This window comes from Corylus avellana, chromosome ca1 (genome assembly GCF_901000735.1).
Source record: "Corylus avellana chromosome ca1, CavTom2PMs-1.0".
Lineage (NCBI taxonomy): Eukaryota > Viridiplantae > Streptophyta > Magnoliopsida > Fagales > Betulaceae > Corylus > Corylus avellana.
In genome coordinates, this window is record NC_081541.1 from 49,219,462 (window position 1) to 49,241,455 (window position 21,994).

General features: G+C 35.9%; 3 protein-coding genes across 5 annotated transcripts in view; 1 reads left to right on the forward strand and 2 right to left on the reverse strand.

Moving 5' to 3' along the window:
- Nucleotides 1-5,127: 5,127 nt before the first annotated feature.
- On the forward strand, nt 5,128-14,447 carry LOC132176103 (nuclear pore complex protein NUP1). 2 transcript variants are annotated; one of them, XM_059588238.1, is made up of 10 exons: nt 5,128-5,530; nt 6,491-6,558; nt 8,165-8,280; nt 8,632-8,827; nt 8,977-9,279; nt 9,365-9,454; nt 9,547-10,299; nt 10,553-11,097; nt 12,500-13,680; nt 13,756-14,447. In XM_059588238.1, exons 1-10 carry the CDS (start codon nt 5,224-5,226, stop codon nt 14,058-14,060), a joined length of 3,864 nt encoding a protein of 1,287 aa, XP_059444221.1. In that variant the 5' UTR covers nt 5,128-5,223; the 3' UTR covers nt 14,061-14,447. The 2 variants fall into 2 exon arrangements, with proteins under 2 accessions (XP_059444221.1, XP_059444213.1); XM_059588230.1 differs by having other exon boundaries at nt 12,500-14,447.
- Nucleotides 14,448-16,053: 1,606 nt separating this feature from the next.
- LOC132163450 (uncharacterized) lies at nt 16,054-19,835 on the reverse strand. Of its 2 annotated transcripts, none has more exons than XM_059573758.1 (4): nt 19,707-19,835; nt 18,143-18,473; nt 17,516-17,763; nt 16,054-16,791 (listed from the first exon to the last, which is right to left on the reverse strand). In XM_059573758.1, exons 2-4 carry the CDS (start codon nt 18,435-18,437, stop codon nt 16,444-16,446), a joined length of 891 nt encoding a protein of 296 aa, XP_059429741.1. In that variant the 5' UTR covers nt 18,438-18,473; nt 19,707-19,835; the 3' UTR covers nt 16,054-16,443. The 2 variants fall into 2 exon arrangements, with proteins under 2 accessions (XP_059429741.1, XP_059429733.1); XM_059573750.1 differs by having other exon boundaries at nt 19,696-19,835.
- A 1,463-nt stretch (nt 19,836-21,298) lies between these two features.
- Nucleotides 21,299-21,994, reverse strand: part of LOC132163466 (uncharacterized) — a gene marked incomplete in the record, with an annotated part of 2,671 nt that continues 1,975 nt past the window's right edge. Inside the window, 1 exon segment of the mRNA XM_059573769.1 lies at nt 21,299-21,994. Coding sequence (XP_059429752.1) covers nt 21,702-21,994 — 293 coding nt within the window.

Below are 21,994 nucleotides of genomic sequence, written 5' to 3' on the forward strand. Positions count from 1 at the left end.
GGGTTTGGGTGGGAGAGGGGAAGAGATACCATTTCACATTGCTAATTCTTGATTTTTGCTTGGTTTTTATAATCTTTTTTCTTGTTTGAGTTTCTTAAAATTGGTAGAGGATGTTAAGCAGCTAATCAGCTCTTGTGGTAATTTTGCACCACCACAAGTTACTCATTACTAATCATAAGAAGTTTTAAACACTCTCATTGTGGTTATTATAGTCAAAAGCTCATTTTATTGAAAATTTAGTGCCAGAAAGTAGGGTTGGAGATTTTTGACATGCCTTGTGAATCCAACACAAATTCAACAGGAAATTAGCGGGTTAGGATGAGGGGTCCAATCTATTTAATTAAATGGATCAGATTATGGTTGATTTATATAGTCTTATACCCATGTCTCGACATAAACCGAATCCGAGATGTGATATTTAAGGCTAGCAATTTTTGATACAACTCACGAAACCGACATGAACCCAATAAGAAATTAATGAGTTATGGTTGAGGGGTAATTAAATGGGGTTAGGTTAGGGTTGACCTGTATAATCTTATATTTATATCTCAATATGACTTGAACCTAACATGCAAACATGAATTATTGCCCCTACTAAGAAGGAGTTGTGAATCCTCAACATATTGGAAAGCAAGTGGCTTGTGAGGCTGAATTTGTAGACATATATGTACATTGTACAGTGCAAGTCTGAAGTGAAAATTTGCTTGATCATGACCACTAATAGGATGAGAGAAGTAGTCCCCTTTTTATCTCAAAATAATTTGAGTTTAGTAAAAACACACCCTAGTGAGAAAAATAGGGGCTCATGAACCCAACCAAGAATCTAGTGTGAGGGTCACGCGCATGCAAGTGAGGGTGACTTGCGGGTGCATGAGGAGGCTTGAAGGAGGCATTGGAGAGCGAAGAGCCATAGGGATACGGTGGTGTGGCGTGTTGACAGTAAGGGTAGACGGCGGAAGACAAATCTAGCTTGTAAAAACCAAGATCTAGAGTCCAAATTTGACGCGAGTGCAAACCATCAGGAGCAAACTAGGTGGTGGTGCGACGAAACTACGATGGTGGAGGAGCAGATGCAGAGTTTTGGGGAAGAAAAGCAACAAAACTAAAAAAAGTAAAAAAGTAAAGGAACAAAGATGAGCATAGAGAAAAAACGGGGAAGGGAGTTCTTTCCCTCTTCTCCTAGAACGATCACTTGAGGCGAAGGAGAGCCTCGCAAGGAGGTGAAAAACTCTAGGGAGAAGGGAGAGCTTATCTCTCTAAAATGAGAGAAACTCAAGATGTAACGATTTATTTATTAACCAAGAATCTATTTTAGTTTTGTTGCTCTTCTTTACCCTAAACTCAATTTGTTTTTCATTATCTATGTTAAAAATGCATTCCAAAACACAAATTTAAACGTGATCAGACATGATGAATTTTTTTTTTTTTTAAAAAAAAAAATATACTTTAACCATCAAATGAAGAAATTTATTATGCAATGGAAAATTAAAGATAATAGAGGAATAAAAGAAAATAAAGGCAAAAGATTTTACGGGTGGTTCGGTTATTCTGTTGGCTGCCATGAGTCATTTGGCTACTCTCTTGAAGATGCTCTTAACGTTTTTTTTTTTTTTTTTTTTTTTTTGAAGATGAGTTAAATAAGATACAAACAAACATGACCACACAAAAACAGAAAATTGCATAATCTAAAATACAAGACACAAAAAAAAAAAAAAAAAAATCTGACCTTTACATCAATTCAACCACAACTCCCTTATAAGCAGAGAAGACAATCCAGATAGACTCGAAACCTCTCCCACAAAAGGAAAAAAGAAAAAAAGAAAAAAAAGTTAAAACACACTTTTAGCCTCAAAATTTGTTAAAAAAATATTAGGATTTTTTTTTTTTTTTTACTTTATTAATGACGGGCCCTAAAAAAAAAAAAAAAAACCCAATGTAGCCCTAGTTCTTAAGGCTGCTTGTCGCGAGGGGTTGTTGGTGAACGTGGGCTTAGCAGTTTGAATAAAGTATATGCACTTGTTTCTCTTCTTGGTATGTGGTAATGGTGGTCTGTCTTTTTCATGGTGAGGCCTAGAATGAATTCTAGGTTTCAAAGGTAGTTATGGAGAAAGGTACAAAGTTTGATTATATATATATATATATATATATATATATATATATTGTCTTCCCCACTCAAATGAAGGTACAGAATATTGCTTTTGTTTGCTAATGCCTTTCTATTCTCCTTTTTGTTTTACACTTTCCAAACAATTCAAATCACACTCGGAGCTACTTTTATTTTTATGTCAAGTCATAATGCTTAAAAATCTCTAAAAAGCATTAACAAACATAATCGTATGTCTCTGTCATCTATGGGGGAGTGGACTTTCAATAGAATACCAAGCAACGTCTTTTTTTTTTTTTTTTTTTGGAGTACATCAACTAAGAAATTACAACAAACAATTAAGGGCTAAGCAACTCAACAATAAACCCCAAAACGACTACATCAGTGCATGTAAACAATAATTAAAAGGGAATACATCAAATTAATCACAAGGCCCCTATAGATTCTTGGCACAAATACCAAGAAACTTGGCCACCAATAAAGGTGGTTTGACAAGGAGCACTAAAAATAGCGCAACCAAGAAAGAAACAACTACATAGCATACCCGAATGAGAACCACAGCAATAGAGAAGATATTGATGAAAGTCAAGTCAAAGCTAATAGAATGAGATACCGTCACAAAGTTCGAAGAACACCGCAAAACGATATGCAATGAGATCGAGAGAACAACATAGATCTAGAGAACAACGTTGGTAGTGAACGCCAGGATGCAATAGGTGGCTCCAAGAGACTAGCGATGATGATGGGAGGTGGTGGAGCATAGGAAAACATGTGCCACACGCCCACGAGTAATATCTACTTGCAGGCACATGGTAGACACTCTCCAGCGTGTAGTGGTCAGTTGAAAACGGGGCTAGTGGCGGTTGGAAGCGAAAAGGCATAGGAGCATGGTGGTGTGGTGCATGCAAGGCAGGGGCTTCCTGAAATGGACATATCTAATTTTGAAAAAATAAAATCCCAAAATTTCAATAAGGGGGCGGATATGAGGCTAGGGATGGCTAGAAGATATGGTGAATGAACGATAGACGATAGAGGAAGATATTACAGAGATGTTGAATAAGGATAAAACACCAATGACATTAAATAATACCTTCGAAGAGGCGGTTTGAACCTCTGCTGAGGCAAGAAAGGAAGGGAGAGGGGAGTAGAGGGGATGGAGGAGACTCCTTCCTCTCATGGCGATTGGTGGGCTGGAGGTTTAGAGTTTTCTTCAAATATTTTTTATTTATTTATTTATTGAGAGGCATCATCTCTCTGAATTGCTTGTTTTTGAGAATCTAGCATAACATGATAGAGGTTAGCTCCTCCTAAAACCTAATTAATCTAGGAAAAAAATGTTTGGAGTATTTCAATTTTTACAATAATCTCCTTACAAACTCATGTTACCAAGTCATTTATAATCAAATTTAAATATTTAGTAACCAAACATAGTAAGTACCACATAGACTTACAAATTGAAGGTGACAGTCCACGTGCATTACATGTTAGTCACAATCAAATTTAGTTGTAAGTGACTAATATGATAAATGTTATGTAAACTGCTATATTAGTTTTGTAATGAGTTTAGTAGTACCCTATCAACCTTCAAATATACAACTTTTTTTTTTCTTTTTGGAGTGAATATATAACTTGAATTAATTCCCTTATTTCTACATTTTTAAATATGTAATTCATTAACCATTTTAATATGATTTAAAGATGGTTAATGTAACTGTCCACAATGGAATATATATATATATATATATAAAAAAAGAAAGATGCCTAACCGTTTTCTTTAAAATTTAGATCTTATCTACAACATATGACCACGGGATACATAAGTGGAGTGACTTTTTCATCTAAATGTTTGTGTACCTTTCACTTTTGCTCTCTCTCTCTCTCTCTCTCTCTCTCTCTATATATATATATATATATATATATATATATATATATATATATATATATATATATATATCACAACTATCCTTAATAATATTATAAACTATATTTTGATCTAACAAGTATTTTACAATATTGATACGACAGTTCAAACTATTTTTTAATTTTTTTTGAAAAAATCATATTTAGCCCTTAGATTTGTATCTTATTTAAATCACTTTTTTTTTTTCGTTCAAATAAATGGTTTGTCATATGTTACATAATGTCTCAATTGACACTCTAACGTTCATATCAACACTTAATATCAATTTCATATCATTAAGCTCAAAGTCATCCATAAAAAAATAAAAACAAAAACAAAAGATCCATCTCCATAAACAAAAACCATATTTTTCGTCATCTTAATCTTCTAGATTTATAGCGCTAAAGGAAAAACTATTAACTTTAACGATTAATTTAAATCCTGCAAATCCTACCAATTTAATGATTAATTTTTTTAAAAAAAGTTAAATAAAAGAAGTACATTATAAAATAGCATTGCTTTTTTTAAAAAAAAAGAAAAAAAAAAACTCAGCATATCCTACTTTTTGGGCCATCCACGCTCCAACAGCCATTAACTATGTCAATTCAAAGAGCTCCACCCACAATTTTAATAAAAATTTCAAATACCGAATCAACATAATCAAAATCATTATTATTAATAGGATCTATTATTACCAACTTTTTCTCAAACGCAAAAATCAAATCAAATCAAGACCGTCCATTTTGTTGAACACCTAAATTCTAGCTGCACCTCCCCGTCACCCTAGCTTGCCCCATAATCCCAACACACAAAAAGTGCATGCGGCGGCTAGAGAAACAAAAGAAAAACAGAAAGCAAAATAAACAAACTTTGAGGTTTGAAACCCAAAATCAAATCGGAACCATCCATTTTGCTGAACAGCCAAATCCAAGGTCCAACCTTGTCTGTCATTCTCTCTAATTCACGTTTCTCGCCACTTTAGCACAGCCTCATAATTTCCAAAACACAAATGACCAAAAAAATTTGGACCGTTCACTCTCATCTCTCTCTCTTTACTGACGAATATTTTAATTTCTTTTTTATTTTTTATTTTTTATTATTGTGTCTGTTACACTAAAAACCCTAATTTGCACTTTCCTCGCTTTCTCTCTCCGTGCTTCTCTCTCTCTCTTCTAGTCCCTAAATTCCTAACCCTAGCTTTCTCTCTCTTCTCTTTCTCATGGACACGGCGCGGGAGGGGAATCCCTACGACGCCGTAGCGGGGGAAGGATTCGGCACGGGAGGCAAGTTCCGGAGGCGGCCGTTCCGGCGGACCGCCAATACCACGCCGTACGACCGCCCCCCGACGGCTCTCAGAAACCCTAGCATAGTCAACCACAACAACAACGGCAATGGGTGGCTCTCGCGACTCGTCGATCCCGCTCAGAGGCTCATCGCCTCCAGCGCCCACCGTCTATTCTCCTCCGTCTTCCGCAAGCGCCTCCCTCCGCCGGCGCAGAAGCCGCTGGAGTCGTCTTACACTTCGGGTTGGTCTTCTTGGTTTTGCTTTTCTTGGTTTCGTGAGCAATTTCACGTTGTTGGTTGTGGAAATGGATAGGGTTTAATGTTCTTTTTTGTTCTTAGTTGAGATTTAGGCTTTGTCTTGGGGCTAATCTTGGTTTTTTTTTTTAAAAAAAAAAAAAAATTAGTTGTCCTTGAATTGATAAGTAGGTTCGGAATTTTTGTATTTTCTTGAATTTAGGTTCATTTTTGTATGTTGTTGAAATTGCCGATTTGCACCATCATGTATGTAAAAGTAATAATTTTGCTTTAACATGTGTGGTATTGGAGTAGAAGAAAGTCAAGAAATCTTTGTATGTTTGTTTTCAAAATGATTTGATCTTTCGATTGGAATTTTTTGTTGAATTTTTTATAGAGTAATTACCTCTTAATGGAATTTTTTGTTGTATATCTGGCAAATATGGCTCCCGACTGTTGGCATATTGCCTTTGAGGCTTGCTGTAAATTTGTATTCTTTGGCTTATTGATGAGTGAGGGTCTGTATTTTTTTGTACTGTGTATTGGTGGAATTTTCTCATGGTAATATCTTAAGAATAATTAAGATAAGCTGATTATTGGTTTTAGGAAAGCTCTCCCACGAGATGAACATTCTGTGAAATCTGCATTGGGACATTAAGCTTAAAAGGATTCTATTGTTGCATTTGCTTATAGAATAAATTCCAAGGAGATAGTCATTCCAATTTGAAGTTGGGATCTTTGTGTTTTTGTTTTCATGAATCCTGTAACTTGCGTTTGATTTCTGTCATTTTCATGATGATTTTTTTTTTCCTGTCAATGAGTTGCTATTACCGCTTTTCTTCTGTAGATTGTAATAGTTTTCTATTAGATGCAGCTACTTTTTAAGTTGCTTTACTTTTGTTGGTATGAGATGTGGATTAGTTTACATAATCATAATCTCATCTCTTTCAAATGTAATGTTTGACCAGAAGCAAACCGGGAAGTAAGGGATACTGAACAGGAAGCAAGGGATAAGCACCATGAAGCAGCTGTCATAGTAAGTCGAAATGCTCTTATATATCACTCACATGTTTCAAGGTTTCTGTTGTTGTCTGTTAGACGGTATACTTAAATTTTGTTAATTTTATCCTTGCACAAAATTTTTGCATATGTTAATTTTGTCAATACGCTACTTGGGCAAAATATTTTAATTGATTTGGTTGGAAAAGTTTCTTGGCATGGTACCAAAGAATTGGGATCAAATCCTTCCTTCAGAAGTATTTGGTTCTATAAGTGGTTGAATACATGTTGCTCCCATTGTGTAGTACATACGTAAAACAGGCATCAAAGGTTTGTCAGCCCCCGGCAAAAGAAGGGTTGTGGGGTGGGAAGAGCCGCATGGGCATGGCCCATTTTCTGTGAAATCCTTCTGGAAGTACAAACATTTCAGTAAAATTTTGATCAGTGGTGACTCTTAGACACTTGGGCATCCTTGATTTGGAGCAGAAAGTATGTTCTAATGCAATGTATTTTTAAACTACGACCGCCTAGTTGGAATGTTCAAAGGTTTGTTTGAATATTCTACAATTTATGACAGGTGGACTTAACCTGCTTCTTAGATGGGTATCTGATATTTATAAAAGAAACATGTTCTTTTTATTCATTTGATTGGTCAGCTACTGTATTTAATGATCCACCACGTGCATATTATGCTTACACAACATGTCTGCCAAAGTCACCTTCAAGTCAAAAGGAATCTGGTTACACTCCTGTGCTCTTTGCCCAAAAAATTTAAGTTTGAGTTTCAGCTTTCAACTTATGTTTGTCAGGACCATTTATGTTTTAGTATCACTTGTGGCACAAAATGGTGATGTGAGACTAGAAAATTAACCCATAATTTAATCATTGCTCTGACGTATAACCAGCAGCCATACGATGTAATGAAATTTTTAAAGGGGCTAAAAAGGGATGGACTTGGGGAATGGAAAGAAAACGAGCATGAAGAAATGTGCATAATTTCTTTTTTTGGTTCAGGAAGATCACACAATTCTGTGATGGAGCAACTGACTTGGATGTAGAAGAGGCTTGGTCTGGAAGAAGAAACCTGATCTGTTTAGACAGCTGAGTTTCTTTGGGCCTATTTTTGGTAGAGATCCTATGGTTTTGTAGACAGGATTATTAGATTCTGTTCTATCACTGGAGAATTATAACCATATGTTGTCAATTGTCATAGGTGATGTAATTATAAAAAAAAGATTGTAATAGGTGATGTAGTCGGTTGTACTTCTTTCTATGTTTGGTACATTTTTTTTTTTCTTTTCTAAGGGAAAGAAAAAAAATAGGAACATAACTTCTGAATCACCATCAGGGGCCTTGTGATACCATGATGGTAGAATTTAATTGCATTCTAAATTCTTGGGCATCTCATTCGTCTGTTGGTGAATTTTTTTTATTAAGTGTCCCATCGTTGACATGTTTCTGTACATCTGTTATCCATTTGGTTTTTTCTTCAAGCTTCATTTGTTTTTAAGTGGAACAATCTGTAGACAACTAGACATCTCAAATCTGTTCGGTTGTGTAGTCTTATTTTGCTTCCGAGTCAATTGTATGCTGCGTGTATAAAATTTATTTTTCTGTGCTGTTTTGCAATTTTGCCTGCAAAGGATTCTTCTGGACGGCAGCAAGGGGCCATTGATCGGGGTGACAATTCACATAGTTGTTCTGACAAAGGTGGCGTGACTGAGCTTGAGCAACTTTTAAAGCAGAAGTCATTTACCAGGTAGTCTTTATAATATTTATATTTTATTGACCTTTGGTGCTTTGTCGAAGCCGGATGCTGTAGATGTGGAGTTTATTATCTCCTTTTGTTCTTTCTTCCTGTGAGAAACTTGAAGTTTGTAGGCACGGGATGTCAGTGGAAGTTGTTTTTGCCAATTTGGGTTGCACCTGTCCCCGTGCTTCTGTGCCTACATTCAGTAGCAGCAATGGCTTCTGATTTTGCTGTTCCAGCTTAGCCATCTGTGTCATATTACCATTTGTGGCAGTTAATATTCCTTCATATCATGCACATTCTTCTTCTTCTGTTTTTTTATCATGACTTAATGCTGAATGCAATTTAACTACTCTGCAGATCTGAGATTGATCGCTTGACAGCCTTGTTACATTCAAGAACTGTTGATATACATATTGGGGATGAAGACAAAAAGTCTGAAGGTATTCTACCAGAAGCATCAGTGTCTCATGACAGAAGGGAGGAATTTCAAGCTCCAGCTTCAGAAAATGGGATTGGAAGCCACCTCATTTCAACCCCTCTCATTAGTTCAAGAGTAATAAAAACAGCTCCTACTCTTTTTATGGTTTATGTAATTTAAAATTCTTGTTGGTGGTTGTTCACGATGCTCTATCTCATGAACAATAAAGTATATACATATTGCATGCATTTCTTTTCACATGCAGTGACTAAACATGTCTTCAGGTCCTTGATGAGGATGTTGCTTCACCTGCAGAGCTTGCAAAAGCTTACATGGACTGTAGGCCTTCAAAAGTATCCCCATTAATGCTTGGTATTCGCAGTCAAGGATTTGTGGAAGATCCAATCGTGATAAGTCATCGGCCTTTTCCGCCAAAATCACCCATTATGCCACTTGTGCCGCGGTCTGCTGGTCGTGCTGGGTATACTGAAAATGGTTTCATGACACCAAGATCTCGAGGCAAATATGCAATATATAGCATGGCTCGAACACCATATTCCAGAGTTCATTCATCCTCTACCCCAAAGGTTTACATGCTAGGGAATATAACTCTCTTTAGAACATTGATGTTCCTCCAGATTTAAGTTCTTATATTGTTTTCCCATTTTTCAGGGTGTTGGGCCCATTGTTGCTTATGATGGGCCTTCATCGTCATCTCAGGCTGCATGGGAGCAGAATAAACTTTCCGACTCTAAACAAGGGGTACAAGTCCCACAGATTATCAGATGCTATGCTCTTTGTTTTGGTATTCACCACCAAGATCATATCACTAAATATGTTTCTTTTCTTTGCAGGCTTTAAAACGTAGAAGTTCAGTCTTAGACAATGATTTGGGATCTGTTGGTCCTATACGTAGAATTCGTCATAAACCTAATCTTCTATCTTCAAGAGGATTGAGTTTCCCGGTTTCTGGTAGTCCTGTTTCTATTCGTGGTACTGGAGTTGGTCCAAGTGCTGCTCAATACCCTTCCTCTTCAGTGCAAAAGCCATTTTTATTTGTTGAATCTAATAAGGGAAACTTGACAAGGATGTCCACAGAAAATGGGGATAGCATGCCGACTACAAGTTTCCCCCCGGTTTCCTCCAAGTCCAGTGAGATGGCTTCGAAAATATTGCAGCAACTTGAAAAGTTGGTTTCGCCAAAAGAGAAATCATCTGAGCTCAAGCTAGGTTCTGTGAGGGACAGTTCGCCCACTAAGTTGTCGCCATCTATGTTACATGGAAAGGCTCTTAGAAGCCTGGAGACTGTAGAATCACCAAAATTTCTCGAGAATGGACGAGATGGTAATAAGTTGGTTACATTATTTGACACGGTTTTACCTGATGCTCTGGACACCACTTCTCAAAAGCAAAAGAAAGTTGAAGAAAATGGCCCATTGAGGCTTGTTGCTCCTGGTGACAGATCACTTCCTATGGTAAACAACATTGATTATAAAGCTCCAAAAAAGGACACATCACCTAGTGGCAAAACTGCAGATTCTGCATTGATGAACTTTGTCACCCATCCTTCACAAAAGAAACGGGCTTTCCAGATGAGTGCACATGAGGTATGTGTTTTTTCATGTCACTTTTGATCTGTCTTGATACATGTCTTGGTCAACGTGCTGCTCCTGCCATTCTATCTTATTCACTATCTGATATGAATAAGATGCCTTTTTTTTTTTTTTCCTCAAATTTCTGGTTATTGAGGAGGGCACACTTACGAAATTATATACTTTTTTATATTAGCGAAAACAGTTCTATTTTTCCTAGAGGTTTCTGATACATCAAATATGTCCAATGCTATGGATCTTGTTGTAGGATTATTTAGAGCTGGATGATGACCATCCTGATGGAGCTGTACCTACTCCATTGGTTGAAGAGAGAGAAAGGGTTGAAGTTTCTGTGGCAGAGAGGAAAGCCAATTCTGCGGAAGCAGCAACACCGGAGAATCCTCCATCTCTATTTGGATTTAAGCGACCTGCAAGTTCTGTATTGAACCAAAAAGCAGATTTGGTAACTTCTGATGGGCCTGTGGTTGCTGAAAAGAGCACTGGTTTTTCTTTTCCAAAGGCCGCCACTACCAATATAGCTGTTCAGCCTGCTACGGCAGTGAGACAGTCATTGTCAACATCTGATAAATCTGCACCACCAAGGGAATTAAATGTTGCACCTATGTTTAATTTTGGAGATAACATTGCTTCTCCAAAGGAACCAAATGCTGCTTCTACAGTTGCTAGCTTTTTATCCATTTCAAGTGCTGACAAGGTTCCACAGTTTACATTTGGTTCCTCGTCTTCAGCTGGTGAATCTGCAAGCCTCCAATTTGGTGTTCGTTCTGACCCTAAACCGGAAAGCACAAGCAGGTCAGTATATATATTTTTTAGGAGTAACCATGTTTATCCTTTTTTTTTTTTTGCATGTTTTGATGTGATGGGTTGGGGGTTGCTGGTTCAACTCCCTCATGTTTGAAATATATGATCAGAAGCTGCATGTGTCATATTTTGTTTGATTTCGTACTATATATATATATATATATATATATTTTTTGTGGGGGGAGGGGGGGGTTTCCAATAGTCTTGAGTGGAGTCTTCATCTATTTTAGAATGGCTTGTGGCTGTGCGATTATTAATTTCTTATAGATAAAAGTGGTCATTTACGTACAAAGTTTAAAGTCACATTTATGTCTTATATCTGGTTTGTCAATAATGAGAACGTTCTGAATGTTTTGGTACATCCATTTTCAGCTTTTAAACTACGATCCCTGCCTACATAAATTTGTCTTTTCTACATTATCATTTTACCTTTATACCCTCAAAACTGTGTTGCCTTTTCACAATCACACACTTCAAGAATGTGCATTGTACTTTTAATAATAAAAGAGTAATGCTATTTACCACATTTTTATTTCACAACTATTTCACAATGCTGATGTGGTAGTCTCAACCAATTTTTTATTTTTTATTTTCTAAAAAAAAAAGAACTAATCCAAGGGTTTGTTGAAATTTCCGTATCAACATTATCTACATGACCATATAGTAGAAATTAATAAAGACAAAAAAAAAAAAAAAAAGAGAGATTTTTTTATTGAATTGGAAAAGCCTTGGACCCACAACCTTGCATTTCCAACTCATTCTTACAAGTGGATGAGGTGCTATTTGAGCTGGCAATACTAAAAACATTTTTTTTTAATCATGAGTAATGCTAAAAACCACATTTTAATTCCACAACTATAATAATAATGTTACTCTCTGTATGTGCTTTGTAGACCCACTAGGTGCATGTATAAATTACCGATTCAATTAAAAATAAGGTCCTTTCTTTTTATTGATTTCTACTATATGGTCATAAAGATAATGTTGTTTTGATTATTGTTCTTTGCGTGTGGTTCCTAGACCCACTAGGTGCATGTATAATTGTTCACTTCTGCAGAGTGCAGCTTTTTTTCTTTTTCTATTTGTGAATATTTCTATGATTGGGTTATATTATCCTTTGGTATTTTTGTGATACAAAATGCATTACTTCTGTTTGTGTTCTATGGTAATTGATATGCATTAATAATGATGATTCACTTTGGCAGTGTTGTGACATATTTTTGGATTCATGAGGCCTTCTATACTTATTTCTTTTCTACAGTTTTACTTCCCAAGTTAAAACCCAAAAATTAAAGACGTTATGCTTGACTTAGATTTAAATCTTGTTCCTAACATTTTATAATTGGTCTTAATGACTTGGAGATCTTTAATTCATATATATCTCTTTGTGCAGCTTTTTAACTGTTAGTGCGACTGATTCTGTACCAAAAATACCTGAATTGGGCGGAGCTGATAATAAGAACAACTCAAATGCTGGAATCACTTCTAGGACACCAGAAACTGTACTTCCATCTGCTGCATCATCACCTACACCTACTGCAAGTATTGGTGCCAATAATTCTATCTTCAGTAATGGGTCTTTTGCTTCGATTCCTCCTTCATCAGTCTCTTCTACCATTCCACCTCTTGTTTTTAATAGTGGTCAGAATCAAAATTCATCGAGTAGCTCTACCCTTGCTGTTACTTCCACTGGCAGCATCACCTCCACCTCTCCCTTCACCTCCATTACCGGCAGTAGCAGTCTCTCTGCCTCTGCTGGAGCAGCACCTTTATTTTCTGCAACACCTATTTTTAAATTTGGATCTACAGTTTCATCAACTGGAGCATCACCGGTAGCTGCTACTTCTGGGAAAGAATCAGAAGCAGGCAAGACTAGGCCAGATACAAGCTTTAGCAATCTCAGCAGCAATCCTTTTGTTGGCACTTCTGCTGCAAATCCAAGTACAGGAAGTAGCATTTTTGGATTTAGTGCTGCAGTCACTTCAACTGCTAATAATCAATCTCAGGGTTCTCTTTTCGGTGCTGGCAGCGGATCTGTGCTTAGTGCACAGGCAGCCACCGCTGGCTCTGGGGTCTCAACTCTTAGCAACAGCATGCCCATGCAATTCAGTTCAACTTCATCGTCCCCATCTTTTGGATTGGCTGGGAATACGTCTTTCTCTTCTGGCAGTTCTCCTTTTGCTTCCTCAACTTCTGCTGCTAAACTTTTCAATTCAGGTGCTGCGTTTGGACTTGGCTCTTCTGAGGCCAACAACAGTAGTACGATAGGTGGTACTACTTCAAGCTTGTTTGGTTCCAGTTGGCAGTCTTCGAGTTTTAATTCAACCTCTTCCTCCTCAGCTGGGTTGTCCTTCCCAGCATCTGCAGCGTCTGTTCCTGCTACTACATCGCCATCAACTGGGTTGCTCTTCACAGCATCTACAGCTGCTGCTGCTACTACTACTACAGCTCCGCAATCTGTGTTTGCATTTGCAGCATCTGCACCTTCTGTTGCTGCTACTAGCAGTTCACCTGGTATATTTGGATCATCTATTGGGGCGCCGTCTGGTCCTGCTTACTCGTTCACTTCTTCAGGTATGGCTGCTCCCTCATTGCAGCCTGTCTTTGGTAATAATAGTCCGGGCTATGCATTTAATTCAGCTGCTTCAGGAAATAATGATCAAATGAATATGGAGGACAGCATGGCGGAGGATACGGTTCAAGCATCCATGCCTGCAGTTCCAGCATTTAGTACACATCCTGTCACACCTCCTCAATCTAACTTTGTGTTTGGTTCAACACCTACATCAACACCAAATCCCTTTACTTTTGTGGGCCAACAGAATTCAGGCACAGTACCGAACCTATTTCAGGCCACAAACAGTTTAGGAGGGAGCTTCTCAGTGGGTGCTGGTGGCGGGGACAAGTCTGGTCGAAAGATCGTCAAAGTTAGTCGCAAGGGACGGAAGAAGTAAATTTATCAATCGTTACAGACAATTGGTACCCGTGTCAAGGGCTTCAGCTGCAATTGATGGATAAATAATGATAACGGTAAGAGGTCAACAGCAAGAGATGGCTGTTTCTGTCGGTCGGTCACCAGGATTTGATCGGTGCGGACAAAGGTAAATGACAAGTTTACATGGTTTCTTGCTCCTTTACTACAAGTTTTCTTGTCTTAAAAGGTTGAGTAAGTTTTTCACAATTTTGTATCAGTCTAGCAAAAATCTGAGGACATTTGTGCTGTACTAGTTAGTAGTCGTGGTTCATAGGATTTGAGGTTGATGGTGTTATGTGTACTCTTATTTGTAACATAAATAGAAAAGGGCACGAATCTGTTTAAGAAAGCAGATCGCTCACTCTGATTTTTGTGTTGGCAACCTTTATGGGGGTTGGGGGCATATTTTCTTTGTTTTGAGTTTTTAATATGCGTCATGTCGTTTGGCTACGCTAGAAATCTTTTATGGAATTCTTAAGATTTGCAAGGGTTTGCAATTCTCCCAATCTGAGTCATATATTAATACTGGACGACTAGGAATGAACGCTGTTAGCAAACATAAAACAAAGAGGCAAAAAAGGCCACTAAAAAAAAGAAAGAAAGAACCATTTTATACTAAAAAAAAAGAAAAAAAAGTGTTATTTGACTTATTTCTCATTTCCAAGGAGGGCTACTGATGGCGAATCTTAGGGCACTATATTAGTTTAAGTTTTGTTATAGTTCACTTATATGAAGTAATTGTGCTTAATATTATCCTTAAACAAAAATGAATAATATTACTGTAACTAAAATTGTGATTGGGGCCTGCCAATGGTAGAGCGAAATTTTTTGTTCTCTTGGGGGAGACTATATTAATAAAATAATACTATATTTTTTCTCAGTAAAATATTTTGTCTCATGCAATTGACATAATCTATATTCTTTCTCTGAGTTGATAGAAGTTTGTACACAAGTTAAGCGAAAAATTTACTTGAATGCTTTTTATTTTTATTTTTTGACGACATCAAACAAGGAAGATGTGCATTTAAAAAAAAAAAAAAAGAACAAAACAAAACAATGAATGAAGCTTGGCTTTTTGTAGAGGCTTAACCTGCACAAGGTAACAGCTAAAGTAGTTAACTCTATGTATAACCCCACCAAAATAACATAATACAACGACTTAGCTAATAACATAATACAACGAGATTAGCTAAGATAAAAATAAGAAAAAGGAAAAGAAGAGGACGAAGAATTATTAGAACCAAAAGAGGAAGGGAATTTATTGAATACCGAGTCTTCTTCAGGCTTCGGTCTTCTATAGTACGAATCTTTTATGGTTTTGCATTCTTTACTTATTAGAACCAAAAGAGGAAGGGAATTTATTGAATACCGAGTCTTCTTCAAGCTTCGGTCTTCTATAGTACGAATCTTTTATGGTTTTGCATTCTTTACTTGTAGAAGAAAGAAAAACACTAAAAGGAAAAAAATGTGAGAGCGTAAAGAGAAAAAACTGAAAAGAAAAGGAAAAGTTGAAGTGTTAAAGAATAGTAATGGTAGGCCAAAAAATGCTAGTCCATGAGCTTTGGGATTTAGGCTTAGAAACAGACCTCGTTTAATAAAATTCTTGTTTTTTGTCTTCTATATTCTCTTTTCAAAATAAAAACATTAACAAATAATCTAAATACAACACTCCTAAAAACACTAAAAATATTTCACTTTTATGTCAAATCAAAACATTTTTTTTAAATAAAAAACACTGACAAAACGCATTAACAATGATAGCAAACAATTTTATTTTATTTTATTTTATTTAAAAAAAAAAAAAAAAAACAAACAAACATGCCACAAGAGGCCTTATATATATATATTTTTTTTTTGGACCCAATCACCATGGAGATTTTTTTCTTTGAAGTTTTAGGAGTAACTTGGATTTGGCTGTGGTATGATACAAGCTTCAACTATCAACAACGTATGACTACAAAAGCCAAATGAAATGCACCCAGAACAAAGATTGTATAGGGAGGACAGGAGGCATCAGTATTTCCAGTTCTTCAAGTATATATTGGTGTTTTATAAATCATTTACGAGAAAAACTAAACAAAGACACTGGCATTAGAACATTTATAAGGACCCAAAAACAAAAGAAGAGTATAGTGATCTAAGCTAACACAAGGTGAAGGCGGAGGGAACGAGGATCCTCTCCATTTCAAATGAATGGACTGGATTAAATGTTGTTGCACTTAACAGTGTAAATAATGTCACATCATTTAATTTTTTTGAATGACATGCCAACATATTTATCATATGACACCATCTACACCGTTAAATACAACAACATTAAATCCTGACTATGAAATAGCTCATCCTATTGTACAGCTATGTCATTAGTAATTTCTGGCAGCATTGTTGTAAACCCGGCCACTAGGGTATGGAACCCTAACCTCAGTTCCCTGAGTTTTCTCCCTCCTGAGAACAGGAGGTAGCTCTCTATATGACTCAAACTGACTAGTGGCAAATTCTCGATGCGCTTCAGCAACAACTGCAACTGAAGCTCCAAAATAGCCATGAGCATCGTGCAGACCTGGATTCCGGTAATGAGTCGTCCCGGGTTGCTGATACTGATTCAACCGTGCCTGTAATTCCATGTGGAGGAATTCTTCTCTTGCAGTGGCTTGTTTAGCACGAAGTGCAGATACTTTTTCCTGATGCCTAGTATTGATCTCCATTATTTTCTGAGCAAAAAAAAAAAATCACTAAAACATCAAAGTCTGCTCTAGAGACAACTTATTCTGCTTGAACAGCCAATCATACTTATTAGTGCTACTGTTGCATATTATGATGATTGAACCACAATTTACTCTTAATAATGTTTGTGCTGTACCTTGATGTCAGCTTGAACAGTATCAATTCTGTTAATTCTTCATGCCTAAAAAATAGTGTCAATCGTGGCAATAAACAATTTGAATGGCAGTAAAAGGCCTATTCACACATTATCAAGTTCTGAATAAACAGAAAAAATGAAGAATTGTATCTTTGTTCAAAAGAAAAAAATATTTAATAGCTTTTTACAGATTGTAGAGCACCAAGCATATTCTATGCTTAAAATCAAATCACACATGTATGCATGCATATATGAGCTAATTAAGAAAAAAAACAATTGCCAAGTCCAAATAATTTTCTTTTACCAAATATTGAAACCACAAAAACAAAAAATCAGTAACTATTCACAATTAAGCATTTGAAGATCGGGTCCTACAGACCCCACAAAGACATATAAACACCACGAAGAAAAGGGACCAGTCCTAGTATTTGTGTAGTTTAGTGACTATTTTATTCATCGCCGCATGCAAATTTCACTTTGATCAAGATCATGAGCCAGCAATTCATTTCCTACTCTTAAAGATCTAGATACAGTATAATTACTGCTAAAAGTAAGTTGGGACATAATCTACTGACCTCCCTGTGCCTTGCATATTCCACATCCTCTGTATGACTTTGTTCCTTTGCCAAGTTCATGATTTCATCAATGAATTTTCGTTCAAGACCTTCAAAAGTCAGTGGTGATGGATTGTCTTCATAGCCAACTTCCATATCTTGCTCTTGAGACAGGCTTCTAGGTTCTGTGTCTGCTCGGTTATCTGAACTACGTCTCTGGTCTGGCATCTGATCTTGGTAATAAGATCTTTTCCCATTTCCCCCCAGACCTGTATCCCCAAAAGAGGAAAAAAAAAAGGGGGGGAAGAATTATAACATTTGTTTTCTTTTAAATTTTTAATGGTCTTGGATCAATGTCATAAATACAAAAATTCATATATTATGGTTATACCCTTCTTTTTCAATTTTTTTTTCCTACTCACAAATCTATAGCAGAATCTCCATACAAAGATACTAGATCGAAATGCTTGTTTAACTACATACATGTACCTTCAACTTTGCTTCACATAAACTTGGTTAGAAGGAATCATAAAAAATAAGAACATCAAAGAATACTCGCATCAAAATAAAATCATGGGCTTTGATAAAAATTTAGCTTTCTGATGACATTGAATATTGATACAGATTATGTCTAAGGACAGTACTTGCCTTCATTAAATGAATGGGGCGATATTTGATTTGATACATTTGGTGCATCTCTATCCCATTTCCATTGCTCCTCTATTTTTGAAGACTTGTATGAATGCTCTTCCTCAGTAGAAAAAGAATCTGGACGTCCTGGAAAATCTTTCATTGCAGCATTCAGCTGCATTCTTTGTGTGGACGTGTGCTGCATTCTCTGTGTAGGCATGTGCTGCATCTGAGAAGCAACAAATGGATTTGCTTGGGAATTGGTGTAAGCTGGATTCACATGGGAATCAGGATAAGATGCCCGCCTTTGCATCCTCCCACTTGACTAGAAAAAAATGTTTACTCCAACCTAAAAACACAACAAACAATGATCCAATTGGAGAAAACTCACAAGTCATGCCAGAAGTTCTAAATTCTGTATGAAACAAACAAAAAGGAATACACAATTCAAACCGGAAGTATAAAGTATTCTATGTGAAAAGATCAAGGCAGGATAAGTAATTTTTTTCCTAGAAAAATTTCAATGCAGGCAAGGACACAACCGACATTAAGGCAATGATAGACAAACATAAAAGCAAAATATGACCCCAACCAGTGGCGGATCCACAAGGTACCGTGGCGCCCAAGGATTTTAAAATTTTTTTTTTTTTTAAACCCACGGCATCCTAAAAAAAAATTACAATTTTACCTACCACTTTTCAACACATATTTATGAACTTTTATAGATATTTTTTGTGATACATATATTGTGTGAATTATCAAATTTTTAGGGTGAAAAAAATTTTTAGGATGCCAAAAAAATTTTAGCGGCACCCCCAATATTACATAGCTGGCTCCGCCACTGACCCCAACAATCTAAGTGTCATGACAACCAGACAAAAATAGAGACTAACAGGTAAGCTACAAGCAATTAGTATCAGTATCCTTTCTTGTTTAATCACCCAGCAATTTGAAGTTTCGCTACAAAACCCTAAGCATGAATTATTTCTAAGGCTCAACTTGACAGGCTCTTAAGTTAGAGAATATCTACTTCCCACCCACCCTTCAAATCCAAGCATCGTAAGTAAAGAGATCTTCATAAAATTAAGTAGGCCAACAGAAACCAAAAATTGGAGGAAAACATGTCAACTACACGGAAATTGCTAATATGGGAGGCAGCGAGATGAGAACGAAAAAGTTATCCATCCCCATGATTTTCCCGGCAAAATTTGAATCTTTTTACCTCTTTTTCACATCTTAACGAACCCTAAATTTAGCAATTAGAAAGACCCAAGAGTCCGAACAGGCAAGTATTAACAAACAGGAATAAAAATATAAACTTTTTGTCAGAATTATGAGGAAACCTTTTGCAGGCATTGATTACGTACGCAGAAACTCTCTGTTTGGTTGCTAAAGAAAAATTAGGAAAAGAAAGTGTATCAAAATTTTGAAGAACACACATTCATATCAAACAACCGAACCAAACAAAATGAAAAAGATTCAACTATTTAGAATACCCATTATCCTATATCTTCCAATACACACCCAAAATAAAATAACTAAAAAAAAGAGCTCGAAATCAGAGCACATACGCTGTGCTTGCCTGCTTTATTCTTGTTCTTTCTGTAATGTTGTAAAAACCCTCATAAAAAGTGAATGAGCAGTAGAAGATCGAGGACAATTTGGATGTTGAGGGCTTTGATTTCCTTCGGTGTGAATAATCCTAGTCAAGGCTTCTACTACTTTTGCACTGAGATAGTACTTATTTCTGTCTATTTTTAACGCCCAACGGAAATGATTAAAAAAATCAAATTATTCTTTCGATTTTTTTTTAAAAAAAATTAAAGGTAAATTTGAAATTTTATAAAAAAAAGTCAAGAGTATAAAAGTTAAATTATCACTTTTAATGTTTTCGTTTAATTAAAAGCGCTTTTAAGAGTCTAAAAAGCCTAAAAATAGAAAAAGAAAAAGAAAAAGAAAAAAAAAAAAAAAAAAAACACTTTTAGCAAAATCTTAAGAGTCTATTTAAGATTGCGTTTGAGAAATAAAACTTTGAAGTCAAAAATAGCTTTTGGGAAAAAACTTTATTTTTAAGTTTTTACCAAAAGTGCTTTTTGGCTATTTTTAGGCTTTTTGGACCATTAAAAATCTTTTTAATTTTTTTTACTAAACAAGTATTTTTTTCTTCAAACTGACTTTTTGAGTGTTAAAAGCACTTTGAAGTCCCTCAAACGCAACATCAAACATGCTCAAAAAATAAAGCTTTTGCCCAAAAACTTTTTTTGACTTAAAAGCTCTATTTCTCAAACGCAATTTTATAAATGACATAATACAACGAAATTAGCTAAGATAAAAATAAGGAAAAGAAAAAGAAGAGGAAGAAGAATGATTAGAAGTTAGAACCAAAAGAGGAAGGAAATTTAGTGAATACCTGAGTCTTCTGTAATGTGAATCTTTTATGCTTTTGCATTCTTTGGTTGCATAGAAAAGAAAAAGAAAAAGGAAAGGAAAAAAGAGTGGGCATTAAGAGAAAAAAAAATTGATAAAAATAAAAAATAAAGAATAGTTAAACTGTTAGAGATAGAACAATATGCCTTAAGAAGTCATTCTCTATATTTTTATTTTTTCAGGTGATCGGGCTATCTTATGGATTTTGTTTTCTGAAAATTTTGGTAGCAAGTTCCAGAGCTTTAAGAGGCTTAGAAACTAGTTCCGTTTCTTATTTATTTATTTATTTTTATTTTATTTTTTGGGTATTCTCTTCTTAAAACAAAATGTTAACAAACAACCTAAATATAAAACGCTTATAAAAACATTTTCACCTTTATTTTTTAAATAAAAAACACCCACAAAACAGATTAACAAACATAGCAAACAGACGTTTTTATTTCGAAACTTATGTCACGTGAGACTTTTTTTTATATATATTTTTAGTACCCAATCACCAGGGAGATTTTTTTTCTTTCAAGTATTTGGATTTGGGCTTAAAAAGTCATGTAATTTCTTCTGACTTGCAGTTATTATTATTATTATATTTTTTTAAAAAAAAATTGGAGGGTACAGCCAAAAATAAACTTTCAAACCTAGCCCAATATAATTTGCGGGGGAGGAGTGGAACCATGGAGGTCGGGAAACATTTATCTGCATAGTGTCCATATACACCATAGTCAACCACCCATGTATTTGTACGATACAAGCTTCAACTATCAACAACTACGACCACAAAAGCCAAATGAAATGCACCCAGAACAAAGATTGTATGGAGAGGACATGAGCATCAGTATTTAAAGTTCTTCAAGTATATAAGGGTGTTTTATACTTGAAAAACTAAAGAACACTTGAATTAGAACATTTATAAGGACCCAGAAACAAAAGAAAAGTATAGTGATCTAAGTTAACAAAAAGCGAAGGCAGAGGGAACGAGGATCTTCTCCATTTCAAATGAATGGTTAAAATTTAATGTTGTCACATCTAACAGTGCAAATGATGTCACATCATTTAACTTTTTTGAATGACGTGACAATATATTTATCACGTGACACCATCTACACCATTAAATACAACAACATTAAATCTTGATTATAAAATGTCTATGCCATTAGTAATTGCGGGCAGCATTATTGTAAAACCGGCCACTAGGGTATGGAACCCTAACCTCAGTTCCCTGAGTTTTCTCCCTCCTGAAAACATGGGGTAGTTCTCTATATGACTCAAACTGACTAGTGGCATAATCTCGATGCGCTTCAGCAACATCTGCAACTGGAGCTCCAATGTAGCCATGAGCATCGTGCAGACCTGAATTCCGGTAGTGAGTCGTCTCGGGTTGCTGATACCGATTGAACCGTGCATGTAATTCCTTGTGGAGGAATTCTTCTCTTGCATTGGCATGTT